The sequence below is a fragment of the Mercenaria mercenaria genome, chromosome 1 (genome assembly GCF_021730395.1).
Source record: "Mercenaria mercenaria strain notata chromosome 1, MADL_Memer_1, whole genome shotgun sequence".
In the NCBI taxonomy this organism is placed as follows: domain Eukaryota; kingdom Metazoa; phylum Mollusca; class Bivalvia; order Venerida; family Veneridae; genus Mercenaria; species Mercenaria mercenaria.
Window position 1 is genome coordinate 5,625,223 of NC_069361.1, and position 17,827 is coordinate 5,643,049.

The following is a 17,827-nucleotide window of genomic DNA, read 5'->3' on the forward strand; positions in this document are numbered from 1 at the left end:
CAGAGAGTTATGAATTTTATTCTCTGGCGAGGCGTATGTTCTTAGTGACTATTGTGCGTGCAGTCATTTATTCTCCGCCTCTGATTCATGTGGAGAGGTTGGCAGTTACGTGCAGGTTAGTATTGGTACAGAATCCAGGTAAACTATTTAGGTTAATTACCCACCGTTACGTAGCTGAAATACTGCTAAAAAACGCCGTTTAACCAAAAGCAAAGAAACAAGACACCACGCCATTAGCACCAGAATAAGCGAAACCCTATTCTAAGAGACCAGTACTTATAACAACACTGACATGCAAAACATGCAAAACTCTTTGAGTGAAGTTTAAACATATTTCATTGCTAGTATATACATATATAAAAATATAACTACGTCATTTGTACATATATTAGGTAAAAGGGTTGACCCGCAAGTTCTCGCAACATTAGCAACGGGTCTTTCCTAAGCAACTTTGAGTTAATGAATAAATGGAATGATATAAAATATGTTTATCATTTATAAAACATGCAAACCAGTGAAAGCATATATTTGATCTCAACATGTACACATTTCTAAACTCTATATCTTGATATCATTTTTGAGCGCTTTCTGAATCTGAATACAATACATTCCTATTTCCCTAGTTTTGATGAGTCCGTGCGGCTCTACAGTACTGATTTTTTTTCGTAACTGAGGAAAGCCTTGGCATTAAATACTTTTACCAGTCTGGTAGATCACCTAACATGGTGTGTCTACACTCATGTTTGTGATCTAGTGAAGCACAAACCCATAGGCTATTCAATAATGTAAATGCTGTTTGATCTGGTATGGAACAAGTCCGTAGGCTGTTCAATAATTTGATCTAGTGAAGCACAAGCCCATAGGCTATTCAATAATGTAATTGCTGTTTGATCTGGTATGGAACAAGTCCGTAGGCTGTTCAATAATTTGAATGTTATTAGATTTGGCATGGCACTGATACATAGTCTGGGTATTCAGTAATTTAACGTTAACGTGATTTGGTATTGAACAAAACGATAAGCCATTCAATATTTAATACATTGATTGCTGTGTGATTTATAGTGGCACAGTCGTATAGTATATTCACAAATTTAAATGCTGTGAGATCTGGTAGAGTGGAAACCCATAGGCTATTCAATACTGACTTTGTTTGACACAAATCCTTTGGCTTTTGAATAATTGGAATGTTGAGTGATTATGGATGGAATGAACACACAGGTCGTTCATAATTTGAATGTCGAGTGATTTGAGATAGAATAAACACATAGGTCATTCATAATTTTAATATTTTGTGATTTCGGTATAGCGCAATTTTTCAATAATTTAAATGCTGTGAGATATGTGGTGCCACAAAATAGTTAAACAAAACCTACAATGTTATGACTAAAAAACTTTTATACTTGAATTCCCGTGAATTCCCGACAGAATTCCTAGACTTACAATTCTTTCGCAAAATTCAAGTGCGTCATGCATCAGTTGATAGAAGTGCAATTGCGGAAACAAAATATTGTCCTTTTAGTTAGCTGATTTCACTCTTACCTTCAAGATTGTCTCATAACAGTACCTAATTCCAATAGACAGGAGAACAGATAAAACAATTGTAAGACTCCCAACAGCTGTATAAATGATTTTGTGTTATTATCTACTGTTTTAGATTAAGGGCATAATTTATACCAAAACCGTGTTTTAACACTATTTATGCACTCGGGCGGTAAAACGTCGTACAAATAATTTCACTCGGGCTGCGCCCTCGTGAAATTATTACGCCCGACGCATAACCCGCCATCGTGCATAAATAGTGTTAAAACACTCTTTCGCTGTTAATTATTTCTTAAATAAAAGACAATTTCAAAAGAGTTATTTACGCAATTTTACGTTAATGTTCGTGTAAGGTAGTGGACCCCTAATAGTAATGTTTAAAAAATGGCATTTGCTTGGTATATTCTTAAAGTTGACCATGTTTCGCATTGTGTTGCAAATTTTAAACAAATTTTACCGTGCCGTATTTTGTAAATTTTGTACAGTTTTTGGAATTTCCTCAAGCTCAAGTATAGACAAATTTCAATGTGATGGCTACTACCTAAAACGTTTGCAGATAATTCATTACAGCATTAATTTTGATAAAAGAAACATGGAACTATTGGTAATCAATTATAAAACACGAAATAAAACTGTAAATCTTTTTTTTTCTGAGTGCCTCAACTAAAAAGATTTAATGAGACAGAATTCTAACTCCAACATTTAAAAATTAAGGTCGAATCCTGTGGGTCTGTTTTGAATTTTGCTCACCTCATTCAAAAATAAACTTGGGGCAGAGGTAAAACCTACCTGCATTTCTTCCACGATATGTAATCTAAAAAATGAAGGCAAAATAGAGAATTTTTACCACATGTAACTCAGTATTTTTAAAGATGTCTAACTCTACACTTTTTGATTCAGAGGTAAATTCACTTTGAACAGCAAGAAATCGCTTATAAAATGAAAATTTTCCACTTTTGTACAATACATCCATAAAAAGTCTTGAATAAAGGAAAAACTCAGTCAAAGTAGGTTTATGGTAGGAATTGAATACTCTTCAAATAGGAGGTACTCTATTACGAGTTCAAAACTTTAATAACAGATAATAATCCCGATATAAATCTGGTATATTAATGATAATTATCTTCCTTATAACATGAACATCAAACAGGAAATTGGATCTCTGGTCCAACGCGTGTACAAATTCTTTGACGGTGTTTTAAAATATGAATACAGAAAACAAAACACCATTGAGACGTTGTCGTTTTCTGCACGGATTTATGGTTACAGATATTTTCATATTACTTATTAAATTGCAATGTATTTTATTAAATACAGATGGATTATTAAAACCCCATGGGTGCTTGTGAACGTGACTATCAAGTGAATTATATTAACATTCAACTTAGATAGCAATTTTTGATGACACGGTAGATATACTATGTTATTTGGTTTAACCTATCTTTGTCACGCTTTACAGAGGGCAAACAATCAAACACTACGTTTTTCTAAATTGACGGTAAACTAAAATATGCGCTTTAGTACAAAAATGTTACATATTCTATTAACAATCTTTGGACTAATTATTGCACTCATTTTTCTTACAAAAGGTACAAAAAGAACATTAAAAGGATTGCGGATCCCTGGTCCGACAGGAATACCGGTGTTTGGAAGTTTGTTTAGTGTGAATATAGAAAACACTCATGAGAAGTTTTCGGATTTTGCGCGGATCTATGGTGATATTTGTCAAGTTAAATTGTTCAATTACAATGTAGTTCTACTAAACTCAGAAGTATTAATCAAAGCTACCTCAGCACAAATATACAAAGAATATTTAAATGATAGGTCGGAAACATTCTACGGGGAAAAGGTACTCTTTGGTTCTCAAAGCACAGCATTCTACAAGAATGGATATTGCACCGTGCACGATAATCTGCGGAAAGGTTTTGCTAAAGCAGCTTACCTATTTGGTCCATCATTTGAACGGAATATTTTAGATCAAATAGAAAACGACCTGGCAAAGAAAATTGAAGTCTGTAATGGAGAAGAGTTCGAGTTCACTTCCAAACTACAACTGTCATTGACAAAAATGCTGGCATTCGCGGTAAACTATGGTGGTATTTTTAATTATTCCATGTGAAGTCAAACTTTGTTCGCTCGAACACACGAAAGTTTTTGTTTCGAGCCAGAGGAAGTTCGACCAATCAGAATTTCCAGTGGTGTTACATATTATAAGGCCAAACTTTCTAAAGACCCGTCTATGTCTTTTAATATATGCCGAATACACGAACACACTTCAACAATATGTGATATTAATTAACAGTTTTATGCTTGTTTAAAACATTTTTCGTAAGATTCTTGTAAATTTACATATACATGTATCTGAAATCTGAGGTAAACATGATATGAACATTTAGTGAATCAATGTATTAATTGCAACGAATTAAAAAAATAATTTGCGTTTCTATATGAAGTATACGGAGAGAATCCTTCTCACACCGGCGCCACCGTATGCGCCCACATATGCGTTAACAGCTTGGATGATGTTGTGATGCACTTTCACCTGGTCGCTGTAACTACTTGATGGATTTACTTCAGACCTCAAATTGTTGTTCCGCATCATCATCCATAGTGTATGAAACAAGGTTCACAACTCTTACACTTATACGTCATGAATTATGCACTTTCATTCTATCTCTATTATCATTAATTAGAATTTATACGAATTTGCAGCACTTGATTCACATTTTCACCCACGAAGTGCATAACTGTGGTAAAAATATTCCTAGAATTACGTTTCGCTGTTGTGCATTACTATCATCTACATCAGAAATTATATATGTCTTGCGAGTAGTCTCCTCTGATGATTAACCTAAGGCGGGAGGGGAAAAAGTAAAAAATGCAAAATAGAAAGCGAATGTATCCTAAAATACCAGACAGTTTAACACAAACTCCCTTAATTTCTAGTTTCATGAGGTTAGAAAAGTTTACACTAAAATGTGCTTACTGACTGTATATATAGACATGTTCGACCAACTTTGCCTAGCTAGTTTTGTATATGACTGATTAACGTGCCAAGTGTCACTGCACGAAGATTAGAATTGTTGAAACATAAGGCAGTCTGTCATAGAAAGCTGGAAGAATATTTTGTATTTTCAGTTGACTGGCAAAATATACAACGATGACGATAACGATCTGGCTGTGTTTCGGGAATATACAGATATGGTAAATATCTTAGTAAACCCCAAAGTAAACAACATGATGACGTCATTTCCATTTCTTCACAAGATACCGGGGCCTTATGCATCACAGTTTGCAGCCATTTTGAAAGCAAAAGAAAACATTATCAAAAGCTTTTTCGAAAAGCAAAAGGTATCTCTGTATCACTTGTAATCTTGTATTATAATTAGACTGACAGATTTTATCATTCAGTTATTTGCACATAGATTTAAACTAATGTAATTGTGTGATATCTAATTATTAACCTTAGGTTTGCAAAAATAATATGTCTGAAGTAGGTCATCACTACATAAAAAACCAGTTGTAAATACTGTTTTTAATAACGTTGAGCCAGCCTTATAGTTTACAAATACATGTTAATTATACGTTTCTTAATCAAAATATTATTGGTGTATTTTCAGGAAAGCTATTCTCCGGGTGAAATTCGAGGTTTTGTGGACTATTATCTTGAACGGCAGAGAGCGGACATGGAGAACGGAGAGGAAATATTCTTTACAGATGAAAGAATAATTTGTCAAATTCTAGAATTAAGCGCATCTGGTTTGTACATGTCTGAATACACAGAAATTGAGTTTAATTTCCTTCTATCCCTGAATTATATGCTTGGTAGTTCACATTAGCGTTTTCTCTGGTAGTTAGGCTTCAAAGTCACCAAAATTAATGAATATTCATGTCAATGTAACTTTTAACACGATGAAATGAAATATTTTAGCTGATAACATGTTCACATATATACGTTCCTGGTATTTACTAGATTCATAGTAGAAAACTAGACCAAAATACTAAAGAAATGATTTTTGTTTCGGAAGAAATGAGAAATAAACAACAAAATATGATTGGCAAATAACGATTCATTGTAAATTTGCCGGTCATATTTTGTCGATTTACCTATTCTTTCATTTCCATTTTTTATCTTATTCTATACATTCTACATATTTTGTTGTATTTAAAATTAGAATATGTTTCCTCGTCATTTGTTTAACAAAAAGAACAACGGCGACATCATCTAAAGAATCCCGGATTACACACGGACTTTGCCAAAACAGCGACACGTTATTATCACTAAGTGGCATATCGTAAATTTGGCGCCTTTCATTTGGTGGTTCATACAAATAAACGTCATAAATTCCAGTGGTAGAAATGAAGGAATATAAACATTTTAATTCGAATTACGGTGGTATTATCAAAAGCTTACTGCATATTCTTCTGTTTCTTTTTTAATATCATCGATTTATTTTCAGTTATGTTAACAACTTGGGGGACAATTGTCAATACATTCTTCCTTTTGGTTAATTTCCCGATATACCAGGATATGATTTTTGAGCAACTAGACCGCATTTTTGGACGTAAAGGTGACATAAAGTACAGTGATAAGACAAAATGTCCAATCCTTGAAGCTGTAGAGATGGAAGTACATCGATACCTTACCGGATTTCCTCTGCTGTTACCGAGGAAAAATTCAACTCATTTAGAGTTTGAAGGATATGACTTACCAAAGGACAGTATAGTAAGATAAGCGTATTAAATTCTATGTTTTTATTTTTATAAGATCGAAGTTCGAAGGACTCCATAATGAAAGTTACAAATGAAAAAGCCAATAAAATTTATTTAAATGTTTTAATATTTCTATCACGTCTTGTAATTAACATATATTTATGAGGAAGAGACCAAGATATTCCCTTGATAATTGTTGCTTTTCTGTGTTTTTATTAAGCTTTTTATGAAATAAAGGGGTTAACGTCACATATTTATTTTTTAATTTTGTAGAGTAGAAACAAAACAAGAAGCTGAAAACGAACAGCAATAAAGTAGATGTAAAGTTTATACCTGTTGCGGAGATGAGACTGAGATGAGATTTTGATTATATTGAAAATTACAGAAACGATATGCGTCCGAAAATTATATGAGTAATGTGAGCGATTGAGATAAAACTGTTGCTACTATAAACAGTGTGTAAGCTAATATCAGACTTAATTACTATTGTTTATGACTGTATTTGAAATCGTTTCTTATTCGTATATGAAATATAGTTACTGAATATTGTTATTTTACACTTGCTGTTTATCAATAGTAGATATCTACTCAAACGCGATGTGAAACGACCCGTTGTTGAAATAAATAAGTTTTGTTCTTCTACATATAGATAATCATTTGTTGTGTGATGTCTGTTTTAACATAACGTCACTTTTTAGCTCATAGGAAATATTTGGTACATACATCATAATGAAAAGATATGGGGTGATCCATGGAACTTCCTACCAGAAAGATGGTTCGACAACCAAGGAAATCTGATTTCGAGTGACCACGTATATAGGAAAAAGTAAGACTGGTATATTAACAGTAGAAGTTTTATTATCCAATTTTAATTAATCGTGTGTGTTTTTGCGAGAACTTATAGACGAAAAAGCTTTTCGATATATTTTCGCCCTTCACTGTTTTCTCATTCAATTTGATTCCATTACCTTACCACATCAGATATTTTCCTGTCATGATAATAAGTAATAAGATGAAATAAGTAAAAAACATGATGGAAATACAAATATTTTGTCTGCTTCATTTTTATTTATTTGAATGTTTCAGTTGGCTTCCATTCGGCAGTGGCAGACGAAAATGCGTAGGGGAACATTTTACTCGATCTCGCTATTTTCTGTACGTTGCAACACTTCTCAGACGCTGGAAGTTCATAGCATCTCCAGATAAATGTGGACAATGCGACCCAAGACATCAATCGCAGTTTGATATCAAAGTTACCATACGAGCTAAGCCATTTTACTGTAGAGTGGAGGAACGTTACTAATTGTAACAGTACAGCATTGTGTGAAATTTTCTTCTACTATATTTAAAGTACATTATGTTTGTACGATTGGAAGTGCGGTTTTAACGTGACCTCTTACAAATTATTTCCATGAAGAATTTCAGTATACTAGTTTTAACACTATCGTTTGTTTGTGCTTAACAATCATTTCTGTATGACTGACACAACAGATAAGATGGTTTAAGAATTATACTGAACATGTACACTTTTAACCGTTTAACCAGGATACGATAGTACGAAAACCCGGTGGTAACTGTATATTTCATACTTCACTCTTCACAATTCATACCTCACAGTGTAAACTGTGAAGCGCAAACTGTGCAATATCAAATGACAGAGCTGTGACATATAAAGAGTAAAGTATATAGTGTGAAGTATGACATGTGATCTGTGAAATGTGAACTATAAAGTGTGTAGTATGAAATGTGAAGTATGAAGTGTGAAGCATGAACTGTGACTTATATTATACAATGATATACTAAACACAGTGAAGTGCGAAATAGGAACTCTGAAATATAAACTGGTATGAACTGTGAACTAAGTTGTTACCACCGGACTGTTTTGTATCATAATGAAACAACTGCATTTCTGCGTGTTACAAACTATCACATTTACGCAGGACTGGTGATGTAGTATAACAAAGGTAGGATTAGTATGAGTGTACTCGAACTGATCTGTAGTACCTATGCCTTTACTAAGGCGACCCTACATTACATTACATAAAACTGACAAAGGAAACACTTCAAACTGTGCCTTGAGAAAAACATGAAAACAATAGATGGACTGAAAGTGAACAGCATGTGAAAAGTGAATACTGTATTTATCGTGATTGAAGATGACTACTACTTAAGATGGGCTGAGGTAGTGGAAGGAAGAAGGGGAAAGAGTAGGAAATATCTTCCAGTAGTCTAATCTGTGAATGAAATATGAAAAAGCAAAATATAAAACTGATTAGATATGAAAGTTGAACAAAATGTAATACGAGTGATGGTGCTTGAACCTCTCACCAACATTTAGATGGAAAATAAATGCTGTTTTAAGACTGAGGACTAAAGCGCTGACAGTTTTCAAGAAAATATTAACCGAATTCGAATTAGGTCTGATTGTAAGAACAAAATTCACATGTTGTAGGTGCTGGTTAGAAAACCTGGGTCAACAGAAAGTGTCAAGTTTATAACGAGGCTCTTTTTTACTCTTACAGAAACATAGACACTTACACATCCGTTCATTGACTACGTTACAACATTTAAAATTCTCAAAATCTGAGCTCTATCGTATTGCGTGATTATCAAAACATTACATGATAACAAAAGGAAGAAATCATCTTTATGAGCGACGTTTTGTTGTCGAATGATACAATGTTATGTGATATAAATCCGAGGATCTTCACTTGTTTTGAATGAAACGAGTTTTATGCGATATAAAAATGTTACGTTCTAATTCCAATACTGTGTTCAAGACCATTACATGGAGATTAAACTATAATTCAACAAGGGATTTCGAGTTATTTAAACTTTATTTCATAACCATATTTTTAAATTCATTTTATGTAGAGCTATTAGAAGGAAAACTTAAAGTTGTCCATGGCTTGTTTGATTTACTTTTTCCGTTTTGTTCTTTAGTTCTTGCACACAGTCAGTAAAAATAATTTTAAGTATGCAGCTCATTACTCTGTAGCAAAATGAATCTGAAAGTTCTGTCATATGGTGCAAGCAGTTGGTATTAGGTTGTCTGTAATTAGGTTGGCGTTGTGGTTCTATGAGATGATCAATGTAGTAAGGTTAAAGGTGTGTGTTGTATGATAGCCTTTTTGTATTTAGGTTAATGGTGTTTTTGTTGTACTGTCTGTACTTAACAGTGCATTATATATAGTTGTCTGCATTCAGGTTAATGTAGTTCATATAAACTTGTATGTATTGAAGTTAACGGCGTGGTTTGTAAGTGACTGCCTGTATCGAGGTCAACGGTGTGATGGATGTCTGTATTTAGTTTCAAGGTGATGTTTGTATCATACTGTTTTTATTCATGTAGTCGGTGTGATTTGAATCATACTGTCTGTATTAAGTTAATGGTGAGGTGTATATCAGGCTGCCTTTATATAGTGTAACGTTGCTGTTTGTGTAAGTCTGTACGGATTTAAGTTTACGGTGTGGCTAGTATCGTACTATCTTATTTAGGTAAACATTTGTGTTGTATCAGACTGAATTACGTTTATTTACACTGTTCCGTGACTTTGAAACATGGTGGAGGTAAAAGTGAGGTGTGTGCATCTGTGTGTGCGTGCGTGCGTGCGTGTGTGTGTGTGTGGTGAGAGTTTGGTTTTGGGGAGGCTGCGTTTCTGGAGCGTGGCATTCCCTGTTGGATATTTTTCCTTGTTTTTTTGTACGTAATGTAACACTGTTGTTGTACCATACAGTGTGGGATGAAGAAAAAAACTGAAGTTATGTTCTTTTCCTTAGCGTCCTTTAGAAAACCAGAATTATATTTTAATGACATAAAATTAGATTACGTCCAACATCATAAACACCTTTGGTTAACTTTAAGTCAGGATTGCAAATGGCACGAACACATAAATAATATTTAAATCTATTTATCTTACATGAGACCTATTTTAGAATATGCATCTGTCGTTTGGGACGGCTGCACTGAATATGAAAAACGTTCACTAGAAAGACTTCAGTATGAAGCTGCAAGAATAGTTACAGGTTTAACCAAATCAGTTTCTATCAATAAACGTCTTGTTGAAATAGGATGGGTATCACTTTCTGATAGGAGAAAAATTTAAAAACTAATTACAATTTTTAAAGGACACGATGATCTTTTACCAGATTACTTAAATAGAATTTTTCAAAACATTGTTACAGAAAATGGACCGTACAATCTACGTAATAGCGAAGATTATATTACAATTGCTAAGAGAACCCAGATATACTCAAATTCATTTATCCCATCTTCAATTTCCTTATGGAACAATTTTGAACTTGAAATTCGGATTTCACCATCACTAAGTATTTTCAAAAGTAGATTGAAGAAAAAATTTCAACCACCACCGGTTCCTTCTTATTATCTTGTGGGTGAAAGACGTTATTCAGTATATCATGCAAGAATAAGAAACAATTGCAGTAACTTAAACAATGACCTTTTCTTAAATCACCTTCGTGAAAATTCAACATGTCACTGTGGAGCCGTATGCGAAGATGCTGAGCATTACTTTTTTCAATGTCCAACTTTTAACGAACAACGCATAAATCTATTCAGGTTGACACGACATTTTCATCCTTTGGACTTGGACTGTTTGTTATTGGGAAAACATCTGTTGTTACCAGAGGAAAATGAAGAACTATTCATCGAAGTTCAAAATTATATAAAACATACATATCGTTTTGAATAGTGATTGGATGTGTATCATTATAAGGTCTTTAAACAACTAAAACATAAATATTGCTCATTTACATTGAATTTTGCTCCTTTAGGTTATAATTATCAGTCGATTTTATATGTTTTTTGTTAGGGGAGGGCATTCATTAATGTTGTAAGAACTTGTTGCCCAACCCTTTTTGCTTTACTTCTTTATGCTGTGTATATGTTCTGTTATTGTAAATATGTATAGAGCAAATAAAATATAATTAAAGTAAAGATGGTTTGCTCAGTGCTCTATGTAGTATCATTTTTATACTTTATCATCTCATGTCAATTTAGTTCAAATAGCTTTAATTTTTATTGCGAGAACAAGATGTACTATCTTGGAATCTTATGGCAAACTACAGAAACTGACTATTCCGTATTCTAAATGCGTTTTATTTGAGGGAAACTGGATATTTGGAAAACATTCTCCAATAGTTCGATAACATTGACAGTTACAGAAATGCTCAAAACTCAAATTCTCTGAAGCTGTATTTAACATAAACGAATAAATAATACAATATATCTCACATATTGCTCACAAAAAACAACTAAATCCCATGTTCAACAAGTGCAAATAAACCACTTTTTGCGTCCATATCCAGGGAAGAAAGATTTGTGTTTGATAACTGCGTCACGAAGTCGACCTGTTGGCTATTTTACTCGACATCTAGCATTACTCAAGGAATTTTTACAAAGATGAAGAAGAGTAGTTTAAGCATCTGATTGATACATTTGATACACAATAAATATGTCTTCATGTAATGTCGCTGAGATTAATGAAAAGGCAATTGTTTTCTCCTTTGAACTTACAAAGTAACATGAACGCCTGATTGTTTTGATTGCAATAGAATACCACCTTTGCAATTTAATGCCATTCTTAAAAGTAATTATTTTCTATCCTTATTTGTTTTAAACAATCACTGGAAGAACAAGTTAACTTAGTAATCTTGCATTAACAGATTGGTTTACTATTACTGGCTGGTGACCCAGAATTTCGGACGACCCTGAAGCCCAGAGAGTCGCGTAAACGCTTATTTCGGCGTTCATTTTGATCATTTGTTGACAAGTGTACAGACGCTTGCTTTATGTGCAACGTCCACTGCAACAATTGTGTAAAACTTACAAAATTGGAATAATTACATTTGTTTACGAAATATTGTGACAGCTGTCGCTGGGGGAAGTTGCATGGGCTTTCAAGGGGTACTCACCTACAATTTGCTAAATGCAGACCAGAAAATTATATTTTAAATTGATGAAAATGGGTAGATAGTGCCAAGCTTGAATAAAATTTTCCGAAATATAATGGCCATTATTTATTTATTAAGTTAATTCAAAAATGGGCAAGATGATTTTTTAAACACTCGATAGCCTTATATCAAACATTAATAATTGAATGTTAACAAGGTAAATATGTCTTTTTATCATTAACAACGACCTAAAAGTGATTCTGCGACACAGGAATGACGATAATAAGCGTTTTTCTACTGTCCGTTTTCTGTGTCCTGCAACACACTAGAAACGTTAAATTTACGTACCCTCTTCCGGGCCTCAGTGTCTTGTTTAGTTCATTTTCAGATAAAAAATGTTTTGTGACACCAAAGAAATGAACTTGATTCGGGTAACATTTCATTCATCTTGCATTTAAAATGAAAACATGACAGCTGAAAAGGTTGTAAAATTGTCCGAACCTGGGTCGCCAACCAGTAGGCCATGGCAAATTGATTAAATCTGGAAGTTTTCAAAAATCAAAAAACAGTATGAAGAGAGTGCGGTACATTTTTAATGCAGCAAGAAAGAATTTCAACGTTACTGACAGCTTTTAAAATAACACAACGGTGGAAAGATGATAAATATACAACTGTTTAATGTGGAACGGCATAAAGGAAATATGCAGTTTCAACACGTGTACAACTTTTTTTACTTTTTTTGAAAAATTAAAAAATTTCTGTTTTACAAGAAATATTTTGTAACCAAAAGTGCCGTTTTGTTTAATGCAAGAGCAGCAGATATGCTCTGAATGACTGCATATAATGCTAATTTTGCTGGTACACAATCAGGTAAACTACTATAAAGCTTCATGTTTTCGTTAACGTACATTTTATTGTTTACAATTAAGATAGAATTTAAATATCCAAAAATGGCATTTCATCAAAGTCATTGCCTATAACTTTGCTCGTACAAATGAAATCTTAGGCTGATTGTTCAGGTTCACTTATTCATTCCTTGAAACGTCTAAAGAGTTGTAGTTATGCCAGCAGACTGAAAAAGTTAAGTTTCTTTCTTCAAAATTCACAGAATTGGACAGTGATTCAAAGTCAACTGCTAAATCACTTGGCCATAGAAAGTCTTGATTTTGTGCAGTGTAGTCATTTGTCCAGATTGAATGCATTTTATACACAGAGGATATTACACGAGTGTTTTTCATACTGAATTTATTAAACGAGAAAATAATTAAAATGCGAGGCTCTGCCGAGCAATTAATCAATTGTATTCAACAACTTTAATAATTTCAATGTGGAAAATCACAAATGTAATATTCTTTTTGTCACATGTTAGCTTTTTTCTGCCGAAACATCAAAAATTCTACTTTCTTTACCTATTTAAACAAGTCAATTTTATCAACGTCTCCTTTTCTGTAAACTACGTCGACGTCAAAGCTTTATTACACTAGTGTATTATCATTTTTTGTAATGGCTTTATTTCACCTCCGCGACGTCAAGCACGTGATGAGTCTATTTGAGCAACGTCTCCTATACTATAAACTACGTCGACGTCAAAGCTTTATTACACTAGTGTCAAACACGTGATAACTCTTTTTAAAGTAACAAATTTATGAATAAAGTTAATTTCTCTATAAATATGATGACATCATGCTACAGAATAATAAAGAAGAAGAGGAAGAATCTTTATTATGTAATAAATCAAACAAGATCCATCAGCATATCTTCAATATACATACAAAGTAATGAATATAACATGTATGGCAAGATAGCAGATATGTAAATACAAGTTTAACAATTGTTTCAGTAATTCATAGGTATCAGTTATAACACAGCTTAAGGAGAGACAATTTGGATTACCCAAACATGTGTATTAGCTATTTAAACGTACATATCATTGCAGTTACAGATTATCTATTTAGATACTTCCTTTCTTCAAAAGATTTAAAGACATACAATGCGAGATTTCGAGTATCTTTACTATTTTCATTAATAAATAATTGTAAAAATTTAAAATAACTTGGATGATGCCAGAAATACTTCCTGATAAACTGTTTTCCTAGGCCTAGGCTGCCTTATATCGTTATTTTTTCAAAGGATATATTCATATACTAAGTAGTAGATGCGTGTAGAATATTATAATAGAACAAGAATTACAGTGTGTTGTACACGGCAGAGAGTTTTATATAAATCAACATTGTATTATACATAGACGACATATGCACTTTTAGTCAATATAATGTCTAAAATATATGAATTTAGGACAGGTACTGATGCCCGGGGTTTATACAACTGTATAGTCACGGTACTTATAATGATATTTAGTATATTGATCATGCAGTGCGGACTTGTTTTAAAATGTTATCTATATATGTAGTTTGCATATTGCAATGATATACTTTTAGTATGAAGATTAAGAGTTCTAGTTAGACAATGGGAAAAAACATTTAATTGGTTTTAATTGGTAAGATTGGTCTGTAATTGATACCATTTTCTTTTGAGCTTTTGTTCGGTGTAAATGTGCTGCGTATTACTGTGTTTATACTAATGGTGTAGATGTAGATTATTTTCATGTCCTTTTCAATCTAAATGGTCAACAATATTAATAAACTAAAATTTATATTGTAGCTGTTTAGTATTAACAAAAAGCAGACTCAGCTTTCATTTCTATTTTTCCATGACTATCCATCACTAGTGAAATTTCTGTTAATCATGAATACACAGAAACAATATTCAAAAAGTACATCTATTTTTTGTAACTGTATCATTACAACCTAATGGTCTGATAGTTGTGTTTTTTATTTCATATAACATTTATAAAGTGTTGCCGATATATGCAGTGTTTGCATACTGTAGTGATTATATATATATATAGATCGACAGTTCTAGCTAGATGTTGAGGGGTTTTAAAAATGAAACTACTTGTTTGAACTTTTATTTAGGCATGATACTCAATTAGCTTCGAAATCCTAACAGAAAAAAGAAAATAACTGATTTACTTCACAATGGATGTATATATACAGATCGAGAGTTCGAGCTAGACCATTTAAAAAGTATAAAATGGGCGCAAAAAAAATGAAACCTTTTGTTTGAACTTTTATGTTTGCTCTAAAACGAGACCATTCGCTTGAACATTTACGTCGGCACTAAAACGAGACCATTTGCTTAAACTTTTATGTCGGCTCTAAAATGAGGCCATTTGTTTGAACTTTTATGTCGGCTATAAAATGAGACCATTGCTTGAACTTTTATATCGATTTCATATGTGACCATTTGCTTGAACGTTTATATCGCTCTAAAATGAGAACATTTGCTTGAACTTTTTATTTCGGCTCTAAAATGAGACCATTCGCTCGAACTTTTATGTCGGCTATAAAATGAGACCATTGCTTGAACTTTTATGTCGATTTCATATGTGACCCTTTGCTTGAACTTTTATGTCGGCTTTAAAATGAGACCAATTGCTTGAACTTTTTATTTCGGCTCTAAAATGAGACCATTCGCTCGAACTTTTATGTCGGCTATAAAATGAGACCATTGCTTGAACTTTTATGTCGATTTTCACATGTGACCATTTGCTTGAATTTTTATGTCGGCTTTAAAATGAGACCATTTGTTTGAACTTTTATGACGACTCTAATATGAGACAATCTATTTGAACTTTTATGTCGGCATTTACGCAGTTAGTTTCAAATTTGTAACTGGAGTACAAGATAGACTTACTTCACAATGTAGATATTTGTAGAACTATTTTGAATAAAATACTGTTTGTTAATATCCGTTACTGTTCTGCGAAATTCATTGTGATATTATATCCTGGTCGAGCTTGAGCTTTTTTTCGGTATTAATGTGTTGCGTATTGCGCTTTGTTGTTGAAGGTTATTTTCATGCCATATTCATTCCAAACTTTCAACACTATTTATAACCTAGAATTTGTATTGTAAAGTAAGCCGCTGTTTAGTATTGACAAAAGCAGATTCAGATCTTACTCATCTTCTGTTTCATCAATATCCATTACAAGTGAACTTTCTGTAAATCATGCATTTTTGTAATGTTATCATTATTACCTACTGGTTTTATGTTTATGTTTATTTTTTATATGTGCATGACACGTTATATGTTAGCATGCACGCAATTTGAATCTATCATACCGTACTCTAGGTTTTTAACAAACCATGATAATAAGAAATGTATTACTTCGTAAAACATACGGTATCAAACATTATTTCGCTACGCTTAGTTACTAATCTTTCAAAATCATATAGAAGTTCATTAAGTCTCTATTTCTTATTTTTTAATGCACGATGAAATTAAAAACAGTTCATTCTAATTATTCTAATTTCATTAATCGCTACATATCTTATTCTCAAAACATTAGTCCGATTTCAAATACTGATTAGTTTTATCAATCAAATCATGTTTTGTTTTACTTCTTTTTTCGTTTGTTTTCTTTGTATTATTCACGGTATTGGCGGCGGAGTGTTAGAACCGACAAGCATGAGTGTCCTTCTAGGTAGTGCTGTTGACTATTACTGTCTGGTGGCGCAGCACATAACAGTATGTATGATATTCGATCCGCCTTGATTAAGTATATGTTCTTTAACCATTGTGCGCGCCGTCCATTGATTTTGAAGTTCTATTACCTGTTACCGTATCTTGTAATAATCAGCGATTTCTTACTGATATTAACTTCGGTATATATATACTATGTACTTCTTTTAATCTCTGGAGATGTTCAACCAAATCCTGGCCTTGACACTACAGTGTCAGATACATAATCTTTTTCTGGATACAGTGAGGTGTTGAACAGTGGTCTTAGTGTTTTGCATCTAAATATACAGAGCTTGAAACCCAAGATCGAGATCCTTGAAGTCGAGTCTCAATCATATGACATTTTAGTTTTCACGGAGACTTGGCTGAATATGTCTGTTGTATCTGCTGACCTACTCTTGCCAAATTTTCAACCGCCCTTTCGATGTGATAGAATGAACCGTATTGGTGGTGGTGTCGCCATTTATGTCCGAGAGGGTATCATTGCTTCAGAAAGAGTAGATCTTGCTATTACTGGTCTTGGGGCGCTTTGGTTCGAACTTATTGTTAACAAACGTAAAATTATCTTGGGAGGTATCTATCGACCACCTGACTCAAACAATAACCATTGGCTTCTCTTAGAACAAAGCATAGATCAACCAGTCGTGTGATAACATACTTGTTACTGGAGACTTTAACATCAATGTTCTTAACACCACTTCAAATAAAATAACAAACCTAATGGCATCGTACAATGCAGAACAACTCATAACATTCCCTACCCACTTCACTGAACACTCTAATTCTCTAATTGACCTTATGTTTGTGAAGAACACGATGTCATTTCTAGCTCTGTTCATTCCAAACCTCACTCGTTTTAACTGTCCAGTCTTTGCTGTTCTAAAATTAGACGAACCTAAACATACTTCATTTAAGCGCAAGATTTGGCTGTACGACAGAGGTAACTATGATGACTACAAAGCAAGACTCCAAGCAACTAATTGGGAGACTCTGATGGACAGTAATGACCTCGAAAAGGTTACTCAAGACATTACAGAGAGTATCTTATCAGCTGCATCAGAATCTATACCAAATAAAG

The 17,827-nt window shown here is 33.2% G+C and overlaps 1 protein-coding gene across 1 annotated transcript; it reads left to right on the plus strand.

Moving 5' to 3' along the window:
- Positions 1 to 3,067: 3,067 nt before the first annotated feature.
- Positions 3,068 to 17,399, plus strand: LOC128548048 (cytochrome P450 2C70-like). Its single transcript, XM_053522351.1, has 5 exons — positions 3,068 to 3,622; positions 4,678 to 4,743; positions 5,160 to 5,298; positions 6,000 to 6,265; positions 17,040 to 17,399. The coding sequence occupies exons 1-5, from the start codon at positions 3,068 to 3,070 to the stop codon at positions 17,397 to 17,399; spliced, it is 1,386 nt and encodes a 461-aa protein (XP_053378326.1).
- Positions 17,400 to 17,827: the final 428 nt, after the last annotated feature.

Excerpts from the sequence above, each read along its gene's own strand:
- LOC128548048 (XM_053522351.1), top strand. The coding sequence starts at position 3,068 with ATGTTACATATTCTATTAACAATCTTTGGACTAATTATTGCACTCATT. Across the intron at positions 3,623-4,677 it reads CAAAAATGCTGGCATTCGCG|TTGACTGGCAAAATATACAA; the intron begins GTAAACTATGGT and ends TTGTATTTTCAG. Across the intron at positions 4,744-5,159 it reads TTCGGGAATATACAGATATG|GAAAGCTATTCTCCGGGTGA; the intron begins GTAAATATCTTA and ends GTGTATTTTCAG.